The 20,123-nt window shown below is 39.7% G+C and overlaps 1 protein-coding gene across 4 annotated transcripts; it reads right to left on the reverse strand.

The window, feature by feature from the left end:
* Window positions 1–1,150: 1,150 nt before the first annotated feature.
* On the reverse strand, window positions 1,151–19,899 carry FGFR1OP2 (FGFR1 oncogene partner 2). 4 transcript variants are annotated; one of them, XM_075121534.1, is made up of 6 exons: window positions 19,730–19,899; window positions 15,327–15,463; window positions 14,064–14,181; window positions 12,546–12,688; window positions 7,000–7,113; window positions 1,151–3,883 (listed from the first exon to the last, which is right to left on the reverse strand). In XM_075121534.1, the coding sequence occupies exons 1-6, from the start codon at window positions 19,731–19,733 to the stop codon at window positions 3,746–3,748; spliced, it is 654 nt and encodes a 217-aa protein (XP_074977635.1). In that variant the 5' UTR covers window positions 19,734–19,899; the 3' UTR covers window positions 1,151–3,745. The 4 variants fall into 4 exon arrangements, with proteins under 4 accessions (XP_074977635.1, XP_074977644.1, XP_048682333.1 ...); XM_075121543.1 differs by lacking the exon at window positions 19,730–19,899 and adding an exon at window positions 19,531–19,641; XM_048826376.2 differs by lacking the exon at window positions 19,730–19,899 and adding an exon at window positions 19,032–19,198.
* Window positions 19,900–20,123: the final 224 nt, after the last annotated feature.

Genomic DNA, 20,123 nt, shown 5'->3' on the forward strand with positions numbered 1-20,123 from the left:
ACATCTGAAAACGTGTTCTACGCTTTGTCCCTCTCAGACTTTGGAAGGCACTTCAGCTTCTTAAACTTTGGGTTGAGTACAGTAGCTATCTTAAATCTCACTGCAGATTTGACAAAATGCAAAGAAGGTACCAATGTAAGTGTTCTTAAAATGAACATGTGCTGGGTCATCATCCAAGGCTGCTATACCATGAAATATATAGCAGAATGTGGGTAAAACAGAGCAGGAGACCTACAATTCTCCCCCAGGGAGTTCAGTCACCAATTATTGAATGCACTTTTTTAATGTGTCATCAGCATGGAAGCATGACCTTTAGAATGGTGGCCAAAGCATGAAGGGACATATGAATGTTTAGCATATCTAGCACATAAATACCTTGCAATTGTGGCTACAAAAGTGCTATGCAAATACCTGCTCACTTTCAGCTGACATAAATAAGAAGCAGGTAGCATTATCTCCTATAAATAAACTTGTTTCTGTTAGTGAGTGGCTGAAGAAGTAGGACTGGTTGGACTTGTCAGCTCTAAAGTTTTACATTGTTTTTGACTGCAGTTATGTAACTTCTGAGGTGAACTGAAAAATACTATTTCATCTATCATTTTTACAAGTGAAAATATTTGTAAAAGTGAGTACTGTACACTATTGTTGTAATTGAAATCAATATTTGAAAATGTAAAAAAAATCCAAAATTTAAGTGATTAAAACTGAGTAATTTTTTAATCATGTTAACTATAATTAAACAGCCCTCATAATCACCCAACCTTCTATTAAATGTGAGTTAATATTCATAGAAGTAGCAGCCTGAATGTGGATGTAAATTTTTTTTAAACCCTGAAGGAAAGTCAGATTTTAGCAAAGTGTTCTGTATTAGCAAACTGTAATACTTGGTTTGAAAGCTGCATGACAACCTGTAAAAGTAACTAAGCTGTTACTTGTCCAAACTGATCCAGAGAATAAGTGAAAAGTACATTTGATTTTCAAATTTTAGTTTGTCACTTTACAAGAAAACCTGCCTCCTTAACCTTTAACAGAGGTTGAGTGAAGGCCACGACACCACGAATTGGGCATCTTTTCTATAAATATAAAACACTAAGCAAACTAATTCTTGAATGGTACATTTTGCTAATATTGCTTTAATCATTAAGCCATCTCAATTTTCAGTCATCTTTATTCATAAAATAAGTTTACTGTACAATACACATTCCCAGCCATATCTTCACTTCAAGCATCTGCATTACAAAAATAGTGGGTATGTGATGGAAAGTCACTCCACACAATGTGAAATGTATTTAAAACCCTAAAATTGAGTTCATTGTGGGGATGGAGGAAGAGAAATATCAATACATGTAGGTGAAGACTAGGACTAGATAAATTAAAATCACATTTTGTATTTACAAAGATAAGCACGAATCAAGCATTGTTTCATAATAGAGCAACCTTAAGGAATTGCCACAGACTAACAGCTTCCTCTGTTATATAAGCTAGGAAACAACATTTTTTAAAAAAGATATCTTAAAATTTATCTTGAACATGTTGTTGGACACCAGTAATGTCTAAAGGGAAACTGTCATTTTCTTACAGCTCTCAAATGGAAATAAAATCTTTCTAAGGCTGATACAATAAGGAGGCATTGTATAACACAGTTTTTCCTAAGTTCCTAAACCAAAAGATAGGATGCCGATTTTGTAATCACTGTTAACAGAACTAGTGATCTTTTCAATAATTTTTATGAACATATTTTGTAAAAAGCAAGATTCCTTGGAAAGTTTGGAGAACTTCATGCACAGTTGTCTGTTCTCATCATTACAATGCCTTTTATTACTTCCATAGGAGCAGTTCAGTCATTCCAATGATTAACTTGCATATTTGTCTTCACCAAGCAAGTTCATACAGATTAAGTCAAATATTAAAAGTAATTAAAAATCTTTTGCTTCCAAGGAGGGGAAAAGTTACTATGTGAATTATAGCGGGAATTAATAGCATTACTCTGCCAATTGTTCAATCATTAACTTTATAAACCCAAGTTTTTCCACAGGCTGATAATTCAGTCTTAGACATTTATACCATGCTAGGTTTTAGCCTACAAGGGTCAAGAGTTTTTTTTTAAATTTGGAAGAAAAAAATTGGTTTACATTTACACTATTTAACTAATCTGATTTATCAAATGCAGCTTGAGTAGCAGAGTTTGATAGGATTCAAACAACTTTTGCTTTGTGAAAGTTTGAGCTGCCAAAGTGTTCAGATTTGGCTAGTGCTTGTGTGTATAGTTTTTTGGTGAAGGCTTTTACTATACATATTTGAAGATTCACTTTAAGTTATGAATTTTTTTACATGCCAGACAAAAAAATATGCAAAGGAAGCCACACATCAACCGAGGGTTTTCTCCTCCTTTTCTTATTCAAAAAAACAAATTGATAAATTCAGTCAAAAAGGACAAAAGCAATGCAAGAGTTATTTCCTCAGCTTTTCACTTCACACCTACATATTGCAGCACATGTAGCCCATCTAGTTGGATTCTAGCCATTTAATTGGGAAGTGCCAACTTTTCATTTCTGCATTTGCCTCAGGACTCAAAGAATTGGCTCCTTTTTGCTCAGTTAAGCATGCTAAAAGCACAACTCAATCTATAAACAGAGTTGCAGTTGAAGCAAACTTTAAAAACATTTTTGGGACTCATGAAAGTGAGGGATTAATAGCACTATTAGAGCCTGCCAGAGTGCCAACTTCCTCAAATGGTTCTTTCAGTAAACCCTATTTCAGCTATTTTAGTTTGGGTGTCTCACAACTGCAGCTTCCCAATTCGTGATGAACAAACATCCAATTACAGACTAGAAACAGACCAACCTAATCCTCTAGTTTTGAAACAAAAGCCTGAACCCCTTTCCTTCTCTAAAGGTGACTGGCTACACCAAGAAACTGAGCAAGATGGAAGCAGCTCTTTTAATGTTACTGAAACAATTTAAAAATAGATTCAGTATCTGCAACATATTTTTAATAGTATTTAGAACTGCACATACATATGAGCAGAACATATTGTGGATACTTGCAGAAAGTACCTTCTAATATTAAATATAGTTATTTACAAGTTAGTTTACTGCTGAGTGTTGATAAAGATTAACAGCATGAGGAATAACAAGACCTGTCATTTTAAATTTGCTATTTCCTAATTGTCATACCCAATGCAAGTGATCATATTTTGAACTGGGATTCTTCAGGAGGTCTGTGTTTCCAGACTTCAACCAGGAATTGGATTAGGCCCTTAGTATTACCAATTCCTGTTGTGAAATATAGTTTTGACTATGTTTAAAATTTGTTTAAAAAAAAAAAGACAGCAACATGGATAGTACATAAGGTCTACCTGTTACTTTAACTACTCTTGGCCAAGGAGACTGATTTCAAGTGTCATGTTATTTAGGCAGGTGTCTTTTTTATGATCAGTAGCTTATACACATTTTCTATATGTGAATGTTTAGCTTGTCATTTGTTTTGAATGGATTAATACAAAATCTCCAATTCCACAACTGCAGTGAGAAGCAATTTCCTACAAGAGTTAGGTCTATGGCAATCAACTAATCTGGTACTAAAAACCTTGATATACTGTACACTGTATAAAGCATTAACCTGAAATCTGATTTAAGATACAGGATCTTTCTGGTGCCCTATTCAGTAACAAATGCTTGACAAGTGAACCCTGATACCCTAAGCTGTTAAATGTGCAACGAAGTTTGACGACTTCACAGAATCTTCAGCTCTTCCTGAGGCTCAGATCACTGCTCGTTACTAATGCTGACAGAGATGTACTCTCCGATACATCTTCTTTCTTGAGATTCAGGAATGATTCTCTAGTGATCTGAAGGATTTCCCTCAGGCCTTTGTTTTCTTGCTAGAAGATGCCAAAATAAAAAAAAAGACACTTAAAATAATTCCAGGTGGAAATCAGGACAAAGAAAATGAAAATAAGACCGATTTGGGGAGATTGTTTGGAATGGAAGAGGAAGAAAGTTTTACATTAATTTGTGATTTAAGAGTGAGGGAGTATTTAGGAGTTCTATTTTTTTTGTACTGAACAGATATCTTCAGCATCAAGAAGAGCGCTCAAAGGAAGAGGATAGCTTAAGTTTAAACTTTTTTTTTTAAACAAAGTTAAGATTTCCCCCCTCCATGGGAAAACACTTATTTAAAACATTGTGTAATCACATAACCAGAAAGCTACATTGCCTACCTCAAACATTCAAAAAGCGATCCCCCAAATTTTTTTTTTTAAAATGGTTTTTAAGACAAAACACATGCATGTGGGTTGGAGGTTATTTGCCTTCTGGTTTCTGAACCTTCAGCATACATTCTTGTCACATTTTTAAAGCTTTTGTCTAAAACATGAGGGTTAAAAATTTAACTGTTTAAAAATGAAAGCTGAAACTCTCAATCACTTCCCTAGGAGCTGGAATTTTACATAAAACATCCTATTGCAGGACTCATGGAAAAAAATTGCAAGAGTTGGACAGAGCAAAACTGACTAATCTTATTGTCCAAATAGAGTATAATGCAAACAGGAGCATAAAAATAAATTAGATCAAGCTAATTCAATAGCATATTACATTTTGATAATTTTGTCATGAGATGAGGTTGTTTTGGGTTGCAATAATGTGATGGGAACAACAGGATTGGAAAATTTACATAGAACAGAAGCTGAGACTGAAAACCAAGAATGCAGAGCATCCTCTACCATGCAGGACTAAAATAGCAATAAGAGTAGAGAAAAGATTGAACTTTCTTCTTCAAAACTACTGGCTTTGCAGACTTCATGGTTAGTGCTGATGAATGTTGAAAATAGTTGTTTGAATGGTTCATATGAATCCTTAATTAAGCTGAATAGCATAGCATTCTGTAAAGGGCACAAGGAAGTGCCACTGGTAAGGCTCTCTCTATTGTTGCAGAGAATATAGCATCTAAGGAGACATATTAGAAGTCAAAGTAGACAACTGGAGCCAAGGAAAGTATTTGGACGATTGTCTCTCAGAATCTAGTGAGTGCCCAGGACTGATGTGAGAGGAACCCACCCCTTTATGCTCTGGATCCCTTGGGTGTGTTAAGCTTCTGGAGCCTCAGTGGAGTTCAGCCACTGCCCCAATCTCAGGGCATATCTCTTCTAATTGGCACCCCTTCTGAGTGTGAACCCACTATCCAGCCACCTAGCCCTTCTTAGCTCAGCACTGACTCCCCTGCACTTAAACCTACCCCTTTCCCAGAACGCCACCCAAAAGGTGTGAAGCCTCCAGTTTACAGTGCAGCAGTTGTGATGCATACACACTTACAGTTTACACTTTGTACAGTCTAACACAGCGGTGGGCAATAATTTTCGCAGGAGGGCCACTCCACTAATTTTGGTAAGTCATCACGGGCTTCACATTTCTAATATATTAATGGAGGGAGTGCAGGGTCTGGGAGGGAGTTTGGGTGCAGGAGGGAGTCCGGACTGGTGCAGAGTGTTGGGGTGCAGGGTCTGGGAGGGAGTTTGGGTGCAGGAGGGGGTTCTGACCTGGGGCCAGGGGGTACAAGGTGTGGGCTCTGGCCGGGAGGCACTTACTACAGCTGGCTCCCGGCCAGCAGCGCAGCAAGACTCAGGCAGGCTGCCTGCATGCCAAGGCCCCACGCCACTCCTGGAAGCAGCTGCGTCTGGTTGCTGCTGGCACATCTCTGTGCACTGCCTGTGCCCACAAGCACCACCCCCGCAGCTCCCATTGGTCGGTTTCCCATTGGCATGGGACCATGGTAGGCAGCCAGCCTGCCTGCGCTCCCCATTGCACCGTGGGACTTTTAACAGCCCAGACTCTGAGATCATGAGGGGGCAGAGGAGGCCAGGCAGAAATGCTAGTCAGGGCAGGCTGGACAGAATGGGTTGGATCCAGGCTGTATTTTGCCCACCCCTTGTCTAACACCTTTATGCTCTTTCATACTTAATACTGTAAAGCACAGAAGAAACTAGACCACAGTAAACAATAAAACATCTTAACCACAATATCCCTCATTTGCTCACCCTTCTGTTGGAAGTGGTTGAAGAATAATCTGCCTCATGCATGCTGTCACAAGGGAAGTGAGCTCTCCCTCAGACTGAAGAAAACAGCCCCCATGCAGAGACCAGCCTCTGCTCTTTTAAAACCTTCACCATCTGTCAGGTGACACTCAAGCCAGCTTCCCTATATGAGCAAAGTCACCTCCCATCTGCTAAACCAGTTCTTCAGGGCAGGGACCAGTCTCCTCAAGAGTGACTAGACTTCCAGTGATTGGGTACTTGAGACAACTACCCTCTATTGTTGTTTTGCCACCAGCCTTTGGAATTTGCAACCCTACATGGAGGCAGACAGACCACAGAGAAAGCAAAAGGCCGCATTTTCAAAATAGAGAGTTTGCAGTCTGACACAAATATAGGCTTCATAATCTCACACAAGTCGTAAACTGAACAGGCATATTCCCAATTCATCACACCAGGATAGCAACAACTAATTTTCACAGTGGTCGAGTAGTGCAACTAGAAGAATAGGAAAAAAAGGAAAAGGAAGTGTATTAAAGGCTAAATCCACTGACTTAAAAGCTGAGCATGGTCCCAATGCACTCAATTAAGCCTAGACATAATATATAGATACAGTAGTATATAGCCCAGTTCTCACAAAAACCACTTATTTCAGCAACACTGCACTTCAAGTACTTGCTTCTGACACCATGACTAAAAGCGGATACAGAGAGGAGGTGGGCCAAGCAAAATAATTAAAAAATAGATCTATAATAGGTGGTCAAATAAAGAGACCGCTTTAAGTTTGAGCAAACCCTTGTAATGTTGAGCAAGAGAGCATTTCAAAGCTAGAAAGTTCCTCTGCTTTACGAATACATGCTATATTGTAATTTTATTTCAAAATGTGATAACACTTGCCTCAGGGCATTTAGTGGTGAGAGTGGGAAGAGAAAACCTAGTTGTTGCCTTAGCTTCTTTGATTTAATACTTACTTCAAGCTGAAAAATACGCTCCTGCTCTTTACAACCCTGCTGCTCGTCAATTTCAATGGCTCTTCTCATTACTGCTGCCATTTCTGTAATTTGGTCCACATGCACTTGTAGCTCCTAAACCATAAGTGAAATAAAAAGCTTTACCAATATATTCTTTCCTGCGTTAATAAAAGTGAGCATTAACTTCATTTTAACTACTGTGCCAGTTATCAGAAGTTTGATTTCTACAATAATTTAGATCTGGCAGTAAAAAAAGCCCCACAACGTTCCAACATTAACTAATATTACTGTGACACAATTGATTCAGTAAACTTTTAAAAGAAGGAAGTCATCTTAGCAAAAGGCTTCTTCTTCAGTCTCATGCCTTTGGAAGTCTGGATCAAGCTTGCTACAGTATCAGCAAAACTGACCACATTATCCCTACAGCAGTAATAATAATTTCTTTGCTCTTGTTCATCCCTGACCGTCCTTGCAATATATCTACTACTTCACTCTGTTTTAAAAGTAATCCCTATTCCATCTCTTTTTGTGGGATGGTCCCGACAACTTCTTGTTTTTGCGAGATGTCCCTTACCTATGTTTGCACTTTAATCAACCTTTGTTATCTTGCCTGCCCACTAAAGGACACATCTGTTCTTTGGTCAAAATTTTCTATTTTACACCTCACCTGGAAGATTAGTCCCCCATTGTCATCTTCCCCAACCATGCTAGGGAATTAATTCTACACCAAGCCAGAGGAAAGTATGTCACCCATATCACCTCCACCATTTTCTGAACGTATTGATTCTGATATAGATGTATTCCATTTAAACTCTGCTTTGCTTAGTATATCTGATTACATCAAAATAGTATGGCTACACTAAAATCATTCAAGAGCATCTGAAAGCCAAATATTAGTTAAAGCAAGCTCAAACGATTCCCCAAAACAAAGGAATTCCTTGGATATCCAGGAGGGTTTATATTAAAATAAAGTTGAAATCAAAAGCTTTGTAACTATTTAAAAAGTTGAAATAATGTTTAGGCTTTAATAAGAAAGTTACAAAGTTAATTCCATCTTTAGCTTGCCCCATTGTGCCTACGTATTGCAGAGGCTTGAAAAAGCCCATGATCTTGCTAAATATGCCTGATCTTCAGGCCATCTGCTACAAGAGATTTGGAATTTTCTTTCTTTTGTCACAACCATAATATTCTTCTATTATTTACTATTTTCAAAAAGGTAAAGTAAAACTAAATAAGATCTGGAAAAAAAAACCCCACCCAATTTTAAAATGTACATTCTGATTTGCTGCCAACTGCCTCCTCTCCAGTCCATAATTAAGTGCTTCATGGACACATTGAGATGCACTGATGAGGAGGAGTCCTTCAGGGTTGTTAAAAGGACAATTTCAATCTCCAGTATAGACTCATTACAAGGTTACTATGGATGTAGACTTTAATTTTAAAGTATTACAAAAAAGTTAAAAGGTGTGCAGTAACCACTGTTTGAGTTGCAATAACTTTGTTGTTTGAAGTATTTGGTTGTTTTAAAAGTTACCATATGGCACTAGGCCACAGAAAGGATCACGTGCCTGCAAAAGATTTTTTTTTTTTTAAATGGTCAAACCAGTTTTTAGGAAGTTTAAGATTAAACTGTTCATAGCAGGAAACTGCATAACAAGTTTAAGTTCAAGGCATATTTCTACACCATACTTAGACCAGTTCTGACTGCTTAACACCGTACAAATATTTTTCTAGTATATATGATACTGGTATAAATATTTTCAAATTTGTTTGAAAAAAATTCAATTGCAGAAAACAATGTGGAAAACTTCAGTAGACAAGTGCCAACAGTTGCCACTTGGTAGAACAGTGTTCACTGGTAAAGCAAGATTAATTCCTTGGACACCAAATTTGGAGTAATTATATTCTTAATGCCCATAAGAGAGAGAAGCTTTTAGACTGCACTTCAAGATTACCTAACATTACTGACTATATAGACTAGAAAGAAGTGCAAATGATGAAATTCCAGGTATCTAGACACATTAAAGTCTCCCCACAGATATACTAAATGGGATTGAGTTGGACTAAAGAGATCGAGAGGGCCATGAAATTTCTCTGCTAAAATAATATTTTCCCCAAACAAAACACTCTTGGGATAAATCAGAAGGAGATATTTTGTTTCCTTGCTTAGGACTTAAACTGTTACTGAAACAAATGCAGCTTCTTTGAATGCTTCATCTGTACACTCTTCTAGAAGCATAAACTCGCTTTATACAGTACAGACCCATTTACGCGCGGATGTCAAGAGTCAAGCCGTCATGACCGCGTGTTAATGAACCGCGGGTTAAGCGGGCCATGCTGAAAAAAGTGTTTATGATTCACTTAGAAAAAAAAAAAATGCGAGCCAGAAAGAGCAGAAAATAATGGCTTTTTTTCCTCTCTTTCTTATGAAGTCTGTCATTCGCCGCAGATGAATGATTTAGATATTTTCCGCATTTGGCTCCTCCATAAATCTTACAACAGTTTCTACAGCACTAAGGGCTTCTGTGGGCGAAATTCTGACCTTTTCAATGACGTCCTCGTTGTCGTCGTCATTGTCATTTAGGCCTGAGTTACTAGAATTCTCGCCATAACTTTTGCGGTCCAATGTAGCCTCGCAGCCTGTTAATATTTCTTCCTCAGACAGAAATTCTGAAGTCAGGCAATCTTCATCCATGTCCAGTCACTCGGTAATGATTTCCAGCAACGTATCCAAACTAAAATCTTTTATCATTTGAAAAAGAAGTTTACCTTTATCCTCTTTTGTCTGCGTGTGTGTTCGTAGGATGTCTTCTTCCAAAAATCCTTCAAAGTCTGGCCCTGAATCAGCGCCACTGCTGGAGTTTTCCGAGTCTGAGCTGTCTTTGAGGGACAAGGCATCACCGAGAGCCTTCATCCAGCAGTTCTCAATAGACTTTTGTTTTACTCCGTCCCAAGCTTTTTTAACTCAATACATAATTTCCTTCATGTTTAACTGTTTCAGGAATTCGGAAATGCCTGAAGACGTGCATGATACGATTGCCAAAATCAGCTCCCGTCGATAATTGTTTTTAAAATTCTGAATAATGCCCTGGTCTAAAGGTTGAATTTTTGATGTTGTGTTGAATGGTAGGTATAGCCCTTGAATTTTTCCATTGCTCGATACCAGTGATTTGGCTGGAGGATGGGTTGGACAACTGTAAAGTAGCAAAAGTGCTTTGGCTTCGAGTTTCTTCGACAGCAGATGCCTACGAACAGCTGGAACAAAGCTGTTGTGGAACCAGTCGTCGAAAATGTGTCTCGCCATCCAAGCATTTTTGTTGTTAGCATGTATTACTGGCAGTTTGGCTCTATTGAGGTGATTAAACCAGCAAGGGTTATGAAAGCAGCCAATGAGAAGAGAGGCAAGCTTATGGCTGCCAGTCTTATTACTACAAAAAAGAAGAGTCACACGATCTTTTTAAATCCAGCTGTTTTCTGTGTCTTGTAATTAAAGGCTAACATCTTATCAGGTAGCAGTTTTGCAAATAAAGCTGTTTCATCACAATTATAAAGTTGTTCTTCGTGGTAGTCTTAAAATCTATTTTACAAAATGAACTTGGCAGGAAATGTGTTCGCGGCCGATTCATCAGCTGATCGGCTTTCTCCAGAAATCGATACCTGCGCTATGCCATGACGCTTTTTAAAACGACTTATACATTTCTACACCATATTTAGAATGGCTTGGAATGATTCATCCCCCGTTAAATTTCCAAATTTTGTAGCTTGGGCTTGAAGAACTGGCCCACTTAGCAGCATTCCTTTCAGCCTTTCCTGAGCAAACCACGTGCACATGGCTTTGTCTATTGTGGGTTTTGCTGAATAGCATACATGTTTTCGCTTAAGCCCCGCAGCAGAATCAGTATTTTGTACAAAGCCATTCAGTTTAGATTAGGTTTTTTGCCATCCTCAGAGAGAGTATATTCTGCAATCCCAATATCTTTTGAAACTTTGGCTTGGGTTTCTCCGCTATTTACTCCATCTATTGCAGCTAGCTTTTCTTCGACAGTGTAGGAATGCTGATGCTTGCCCTCTGCCATTATATCAGGCCTACGGTTAAAATTTTCTAATGTAGTATATAAATTACTATATATCATCTCTCTCTCTAGCGTGACAATGACTAAGCGTGCATGATACGTCTATACCAATATCAGTAAAGACGTACAACATGTTTCCGCTCCGCACTTCCTGTTGATTTCTATGTCAGTGAGCTAGTGAGCAAATCTGTAGTGCTACATAGCAAGTTCCTGTACCACATGTTAACGAGTCTCGTGTGTTAAATAGGTAGCACTGGGAGGCATGGCGCTACTGCGCTTTAAGCGGATTTGCGTGTAAACGGGTCTGTACTGTAGTACCTACATTTTTTTTTAAACTCCTATTGTATCTATCAGTGTACGTTCTATTTGAAGTTCTCTCCTCTATAGAGGGAGTTTTTCCGATTTTTAACCCAAAAGGTTAACAGGAAGCTCCAAGTCGAAGTGAACTGAGGGATATCCCACTGTTTTATTCTCAGCGTTTATCTGTGAAGTTACTTCTGGTACCTAACAATGCTTATTATTCTATTACCTGTATGTAAAAATCTATTTCAATAGCCCTTCTAATGAAATAGTTCACTGTAACAATTGCAGTACTTTTCATTAACTGTTTATTGTGCCAAGTTACAAAAGGTACAATTTAAATACATGTGTTAATTACTTAAAAAAGATGAATTGAACCCTGTCACCTTCTGGCAAAGCCTATTAAAAAAGTGAAGAACCAAAATAATATGGGTCAGCCTTAAGTAGGAGCTGAATACCCTCACACACACACGCCACTGATGACAGGTTAGAAACACACTGGTTTTTAGTAACCCTTTACTCTCCTAGTTTTCCAGGATCATCACAAGCAGCTCACCCAGTATGGACAACTTCCAGATCCACTCAGACATCCTACAATGCACTGGTTACTCCATAGCATCTCTGATTAGTGCTGAAACAGGAAGCCTGCCTGAAGGGGTGGGAGAAGAGAAGAAATATAAGCCTGGTTATTCAATATTCAGAAGGTTCTCCCAAGAGTTTTTTCAAAACTAGTTTAATACCTTCAGAAAAGGGGTTGAATATTGAATAAAACAAGGCTTACCTTATTGACCCAGCACTGATCACAGAAGCCATTAAAGTCACAAGTGCATGCTGGAACACTGAGCTGATCTAAATTATTACTGGAGACTATGATAGCCGAAAGTCCAATATGGCATAGCTCCCCGCCCCCCCGGCCCTGGTCTACAAGAGGAAAAAGAGAATTATGGAAACATAGTAATGAAATGCTCTTAGATAAATACCTAAACACACATCACAAGCATCTAGTAAGACTGATCTGTTTGTCTGAACAAGCTTCCTGTCCATGTTTAAGTAGGCTATCCTATAAAACTTGGGAATTGCTAATGCACTTTCTAATATAAAATGACGACATTTGCTCAATTATCTTATTATATTGACATGACTAAGTTAGAATTTTTTTTAAAGACTTATTACCTTGGAATGTTGCTCTTTTAACTTTGTTATTATACCTGGATCGTCCTTTTTGCTGGCCATGAGCAGCCTAAACATCTGCTCTCTGTATTTGCTCATTATGAGTTCCAAAGCAGACTGATGTTCTTCAAGAGATGTACGTAGTTCTACCAAAACAATGTAAAAACTGCTTCAAGACATGCATGCAAAAATACTTCATTTGAGAAAACTAATCTAAGCTCTTAGACAGCACCAAACAAAGTTTGCATAGCGCTTGCGCTGAGAAGTTCTCCCACAGACAGAACCAGGGGACCTATGAAGTCCCTTTATGCTACTTCAGATAAAAGGGCTGGAGCAAAGTGGCCAGAGAAAAGGGTGAGGATCTCGCTCCTAGTGCTCCACTTAAAACACCCAATGCAGAGTCCATCTGAAAGTTAGGCTACTGTTTTGATCTGTAACTTTGCAGAGTTTGTCTGACTTTAAACATGAGCAAAGCTTGTTTTGTTTTGAAAAACAATATTTTGTGATTCTTCAGTATATAGAACCAGCAGTTAATTTCCCCAAAGCTTAGCTTTTCTGCATCAAAGGCTCAAAGCAATTAACCATTACAAAATTAATAAAGGGAGTGGAATTGTACTTAGCAAGCAGGACTGATCTTTGCGTTTCTAGTGCCCTATGGAAACTTCCTATGTGAGACAAGAAAATGGTGAATATGAATCTGTAAGTGCCCCCTTGTTTAGAGTACCCCAAAACCATCAAGAGTCAGAAGATATTTCATTAGACTAATTTTTTAAAAAGAAGTAGAAGCCTCCCCTGTACATAAATAAGTTATTTTCTTGGCAACAGTAAGATAGATATATTCTGTATAGTAGCAGTGCACAATAGTCAAGTCACAGGATAAATAAGAGCCATAAGACCTATAGAAAACTGCCAGCAAAACTACATTTCAAAAATTTCAAAAGGAAAAATAGGTTTCAGGAAAAAGGAAAAATAGTATTTCTTTTTGTTCACCATTGTAATAAAGATGCCAAATCTCCAAATGTCTACACAACCAGTGCACATGACTAAAAACAGTAGTCCTCAAACTGTGGATCGGGACCCCAAAGTGGGTCACAACCCCATTTTCATGGGGTCACCAGGGCTGGCTTAGGCTTGCTGGGGCCAGGGGCTGAAGCCCAAGCCCACCACCTGGCTAGGGCTAGGGCCGAAGCCAAAGCCTGAGGGCTTTAGTCTGGATGGTGGGGCTCAGGTTACAGGCCCCCTGTGTGGGGCTAAATCCCTTGGGCTTCAGCTTTTGTCCTCCTGCCTGGAGCAGTGTGGCTCAGGCTTCAGTCCCCCCTCCTGGGGTTGTGTAGTAATTTTTGTTGTCAGAAGGGGGTCATGGTGCAATGAAGTTTGAGAACCCCTATACTACAAGAATTTAAAATGAGAAGAGAACATTCTTAGGGTATGATCCTACATCCATTGAAGTCAATGACAAAACTCCCATTGATTTCAATGGAGCAGGATCAGATTCTTAAAGAACAAAATATTAAGCCTCACCTTTATTTTCCTGTTGCAGTTCTCTGATCTGCCTGTTTTCCTGCTGGATACCCATTACTAATGTAGATCGAGGCCGATGTCTTGCTACCTCATTAAGCTCTTGAATTTCTTCTTGGTACTAGTAGAATTAAACAGATTTTAAAAAAAAAAAAAACTTGTGTAAATGAAGGCAAGGAGGTGTATTAGTACTGACTGACTAGTTTCAAAGTTCGAATCTGACCAATACTAAATAGCCCTTTTGGTACATTGCTTATTATTAATTAGCAATCATTTAAAGACCATTAACAAGAGCTAATTTTTAACAAATATTCTTATGTCTGAACGTTCTGCTGAACATTATAATTCCCCTGAGAAGCAACATTTACTTCAAAACTTTAAATGTGTTACCTTTATTTATTAACAGGTTTCAGAGTAGCAGCCATGTTAGTCTGTATTTGCAAAAAGAAAAGGAGTACTTGTGGTACCTTAAAGACTAACAAATTTAATGGAGTGTAAGCTTTCGTGATGAAGTGAGCTATAGCTCATGAAAGCTTATGCTCCATTAAATTTGTTAGTCTCTAAGGTGCCACAAGTACTCCTTTTCTTTATTTATTAGTTTTTCTACTTTACTGAGATTGTTAACATGACAGGATGGGTTTCCCAAACATGGACACAACAGAGCCTTTATCACCACTGACCCACCCACACTTAGCAAAACAGTAATATCCATTGGTTAGGTTAACAGCAGAAAGGAAATTGTTACCCACTCAAAATAAGCTGAACAGGCTACTTTGCCACAGAAGAAAATATAAGATGAGATAAGAATACTCATGTAAGAGAAAACAAGAGATTGTTCTTATGTAAGTCTCTATAAATTTTTTTTTAAAAATTAGCGGAGATGTGCAAAATTAAGCAAAAATATTAAGCTACTTTTAAATACTTTGTAGAAGAGCAGCACACAGACACTGAAAGTTCCATAATAAATCATAAAACCCAATCCTACAGACACATGACCATGCTTAATTTTAAGCATGTACATGTTTGTAGGATGGGGTCATAGTAACTGACGAATAATTTGTTTGTAGAATCATGATTACTAGAGACAAGAGACCTATTGGATCAGAGTTCATCCCAACCCCCATGAGATCACCAGAAGAGGTACTGAATATTAAACAGATTATGCACTATACTGTAGGAGTCGAAAATATTTAAACCAGTTTTAAATACTGATGTTTCAAGTGTTTTCAAAGTGTTTTTTTGAGTAAGCAAAATGGGAAAACAAACCTGCTTCATCGCTTCCACCCGCTTGTTGAGAGCTGTAGTCTGTTCAATAAGAGCTTCTGCTGCGTTGTCATGCTCTCTTAGTCGCTCTACTAGTGCTTTAGCATCAGCTAGGGCTTTCTCAATCGTGCAACTCATTTCTAAAAAAATAGAAGTCATTATTGCCAAGACAAAGACTGTTTATCATACAGCTGTATCACCACCATGTCATACCTCAAAACACATCAAATGTTTTCATTAACTTAGAAGCAGTCAGATACATTCTTTCCCTCATCCCCAAATAAGGAGAAACATCCTCACATTGCAGGAACTATTTTCTCCTGGGGAACAAGGAAACTCTACATCTCTCATGGAACCCTGCGGCCCCCATTTCCTTCATCCACCTTTAATCCCCCAAATTCAAGGCCATGCACCACAGCCAAGAGCTGAAAGGAAATTTTTGCAATTACAAAAAGTTATGTCATATTAACGGAAATTCAAGACACCTATTAAAGGCCATCAAAAATACAGGGATAGCACTTTTCCCCTTTAGCTGTAGTAATCTGGTTGAAGTGTAAATAATTTCCCGACAATCTTAATAATGGAACACTATGTTCAAAGGGCATCCAGAGAGTTCTCTTTTTGAGACCTACATTTATCCCATAAGATTCAGTAAGACAGGGCAGAGATGGAACCATAGGTTGTGTGCTATTCTGAAAGTGGAATAGCTGGAATTTAATATGGAACAAGAAGGGGAACTAGTACAAATGTGTTCAGAGCATAAGGGGAAAGGTGATGCTGGCACCTTCATTTTGGATTATTGTTCTGGCTCGTTCCTCCAGAAGGTATTACAGCAATCAATGAGACATGAGGGCCAACTTCTTGCAAAGAAGGATAAGCAGGAAGGATGAAATTCTGGAGGAGCTGAAAAGACAGTGGTGTGACTTGCACATTGCCTTTTTGAAAAGTGCATAGGAAAAAGAGGAAAATCAAAAGTTATTTGTAAATTTGGTTACTGAAGAGATGGTGGTCTTGAAGCAAAAAAAAAAAAAAAAAAGTTGTGTCACTCTCCTCCCTTCAATATATTTTGTGGTCCCAGTGATGTATTTGAGAGGGGGGAAATCTAGAACTGATCCTGAAAGGCTAGGAATAAAGATAAATTTTTATGAATCATGAGAGTTGAGGTGACCACTAACCTGACAAGATGAAATCACCCAGGGAAAATTTAGAGACACAGAATAGATGATTTTTATCTATGTCTAAAAATGACTCCAGTACCACTGCATGGAGTATACTTTCCTCACATCAAAATATGGACTTTTTAACAGTACTGAGTAACACAGCAATTTAGGACACAAAATGAACACACGGAACTCAATTAAAACTTCACGATCTATCATTACAGCCACTGTGACCAGGCCCACACTATGGCTAAGGTAACAAAACTATATATTCAAATTTGAAAAACGGCCTTATGAGATTTTATACCCTTAGTCTTGGTACTCAGATTATATTTGGTTTTTTATTTGGAGATTTTGATGCAAAGTCTCTTCAGTCATTTTTGAGTTCAGAGTATAGAGGAAAACCCACACATTTTTTCCATAAAAAAAAAAAACCAACAACACAAAACCTGCTCATGCTTTTGAGCAGTAAACAGAGCTACAGTAAAAAAGACAGGTTTCAGAGTAACAGCCGTGTTAGTCTGTATTCGCAAAAACAAAAGGAGTACTTGTGGCACCTTAGAGACTAACCAATTTATTTGAGCATAAGCTTTCGTGAGCTACAGCTCACTTCATCGGATGCATACTGTGGAAACTGCAGAAGACATTATATACACAGAGACCATGGAACAATACCTCCTCCCATCCCACTCTCCTGCTGGTAATAGCTTATCTAAAGTGATCACTCTCCTTACAATGTGTATGATAATCAAGTTGGGCCATTTCCAAAAAAAAAAAAAAGTCAGTAAGAGTTGGGTGCTTAACTCCCTTAAGCTCCTTTGAAAGATTTTAACTCCCTTTGAAAGCCAAGATTTTAAGCAGATCCTAACAAAGTCCCTACTTCATGACTGATTTTTTCTGACAGACTAGTCCAGGGTGTGCTGTTAAGAGGAGGAATGATTCAATGAATCAAACATTTACATGTAAAGCAAAATCATCCCCATTCCTACCCTACTACGATCAGGGGGGGAAAAATACAAGATAAAAAGAGAGAACAATTTTGATTGCTCAACGGTGTTCCTGCATTTTAAGAATATGCTGCAAATCTTTAATTCTTCAAAGATTTTGATATCTATTTAAATTACACAGATGTTTTAATTTGATTAATCTGACCAGAGACTCCCTCTCTGCCCTGAATACAACATGTAATATACAAACATGTTTACTTTGGTATTTATGTAAAGGTAGCCAGGTGCCTTTTCAGGGATCCCATTGGTAGAGAATGGAAAATATCTTGTTTATTCAACAAGTAAGCTTCACTTAAAAACTGGCAGGTGCAGGCTGGCTGTAAATGTGTAAATGGCTGTGTAATGTGTAAATGTGTAAACATTTCCTGTAAATGTTTGTAGTGTTAAGTCTTTTCTGGTTATCAAGTGCCTCGTTAACAGTTAATCTTGTGGTACCTAGCCAAGTTCTTTAGAATTTTGTGTGTTGCCAGAAACAATCAGATTGATTTGTTTTGTCTTAGTCTGGCGATATAAGGGTTTTTTTAAATGAATATTAATGGCGAGTTGGCTCATATGGTTCCCCCCACCAATCTGTGTTCTTGTTCTTTCTAGGCTAGAACACTTACAACAACACACACAAAGTTTGGCCCCTTCCACACAGGCTGGCAAAACTGATAGAAGCAAGGTTAGCCAGAACCATATTTAGATAGTTTAAAAATTGTTCTTTAATTTATTTTCCAGCCCACTATGAATGGAGCCTCACACTGTACAGTAGAAACATTTTTTGCACGTCAGTTTATATTAGAGCTTATATATCATTAACTTGGATTCAACTACACCATTACTGACGCACCTTTCTAGGCAAATAATCAATTTTGCCCTTCCTACATTGCTGTAAAAAAGCCCCTTTGTAGCAGAATCAGCAAGGTTCTGAATTACAGTGAATGACTCAAGAAAGACTGAAATGAAACCACACATCCTGCATAAACATAGCTCTAGGGGACTTCTTGTGCACAGTTGACATTTAGGGGCAAGTCTGGGAGAAATACAGCAACATATGTCCCACCAAAAATAGTGGGAGCCCAGGTGGTGCAGAAGATACTCCCAGTTCTGATGTTAGCATCTTTGAGTGGGAGATTACTATTATTTACCAGTAGCTGAAAGCCTGTGCTGTAACATGGGAGCAATTTGTAATGCCATGTGTGTAAAACAGCCCAAGATAGTAAAAATTGGACAGTAACAGACTGACAATCCCAGTGAATACTGAACCAGGTTGAGATTCCAAACACAGTGAACTTTGAACATACTTGTAGCTGCTTCTGTTACTTCACACTGACTGTACATTCATTTTAGTTTTCAGAGCGACACACTGAATGACATTCTTGGAACCAGAAATGTCAGGGTTAGCACAGAGCAAGAGCAACAGCTCTAACAGCACAGCAATACAGCCACCTACATACTCACTTCCTGTCGTTAACTAATTGCTTTGAATCTTATCAAACTCAGTTGCCTTAAAAACATACTAACCCCCCCCCCCCCACACACACACACACAAACACAACCTTCCTGTATCTTTCTGCCTTTCTCCATCTCTGCTAAAACCTCTCAGCCCGGTTTATGCTCTTTAATTTGTCCCCCTTTTGATGACTAGTCTTCTACCACGGAACAGTTTTGCCACACAGAGCTTGGGCAAAGGTTCACAGGCACGCCTGGGAGAGCACCGCACGCAACCTCTCACGTAAAACACAGAGCGAGCAGCATCCCTCCTCTCCCCCCGCCCGCCCGGGGCATTTATCACACGAATCCCTCCGCGTTTGACGGCGAAATAGTCAAGCCATGCCGCTGCGTGAGCGCCCGCGTTTGGGGCCGCTGCCGTAGGAGAGCTGGGGTCTCGGGCTGCTCAGCCAAGGCGGAGCGCGGGGGCGGGGGGGAGGCGGGGGGTGCTTGGCGAGCACGGCTCCAGCTGCCCCACAGGCGCGTGCCTGACAGGGCTGTTTTGGTGCCGCAGCGTCGCGCGCCGGGAGGGACAGGAAGGAGGGCGGCAGCGCCCGATACTGTTACCTCACGACAGCGTCACGTATCGCGATACTAGGGGCGCTCGTGGGTGGATGAGGCCCTCTGTGGCTAACGTTCACCGGGCACGGCCACAGGCGCCCGAACGTCACAATCGCCCCCACCCCTCCCATTCCCACGGCCAGCGCCAGCCCCGCTCCCTGTAACCCTCCTCCGGCGTCCGGGGGGGAGGGGGTCCCCAACTCACTCATATCCGGTGGCGCCGGCAGAGCGCGGAGGCTGCCGCTTCAAATAGCGGCGAGTGCGGGGGAAGGCGCCAGGCCGAGGAGAGACCCCATGAGGAGGGAGCGCGACGCTCCACAACCACAGCAACCCGCCAGAAAGAAGAGGCTGGAGGGAACAGAAACCAGATATCGCGAGACTTCCAGCCCTATCCACCTGCTCGGCTTGTGGTAAAGAGCCACAAGCAAATATCGCGAGAGTGTCAGTTTCTCTTGCGAGCCCCGTGGGAAGTCCCGCGAGAGGCTCTACGAACGGTGGGTGTGTAAGTGTCCGAGTCTCGCGATACCAGTGTGGTGACGGTGGCCAGGCACGAGCATGGGGGCGTGAATGGCCCAGGGTGCGGGGCGCATCGCTGTAGC

Source organism: Caretta caretta, chromosome 1 (assembly GCF_965140235.1).
Source record: "Caretta caretta isolate rCarCar2 chromosome 1, rCarCar1.hap1, whole genome shotgun sequence".
In the NCBI taxonomy this organism is placed as follows: domain Eukaryota; kingdom Metazoa; phylum Chordata; order Testudines; family Cheloniidae; genus Caretta; species Caretta caretta.

Bases quoted from the DNA above. Each gene is read 5' to 3' on its own strand.
- FGFR1OP2 (XM_048826376.2), bottom strand. From the start codon at position 19,059: ATGGAGAAAGGCAGAAAGATACAGGAAG. The intron at 12,689-14,063 runs GTGAGGCTTAAT...TTGTTTTGGTAG, and splicing joins ACTGCAACAGGAAAATAAAG to AACTACGTACATCTCTTGAA. The intron at 7,114-12,545 runs GTAATAAGTCTT...CTTATGGTTTAG, and splicing joins TAAAAGAGCAACATTCCAAG to GAGCTACAAGTGCATGTGGA.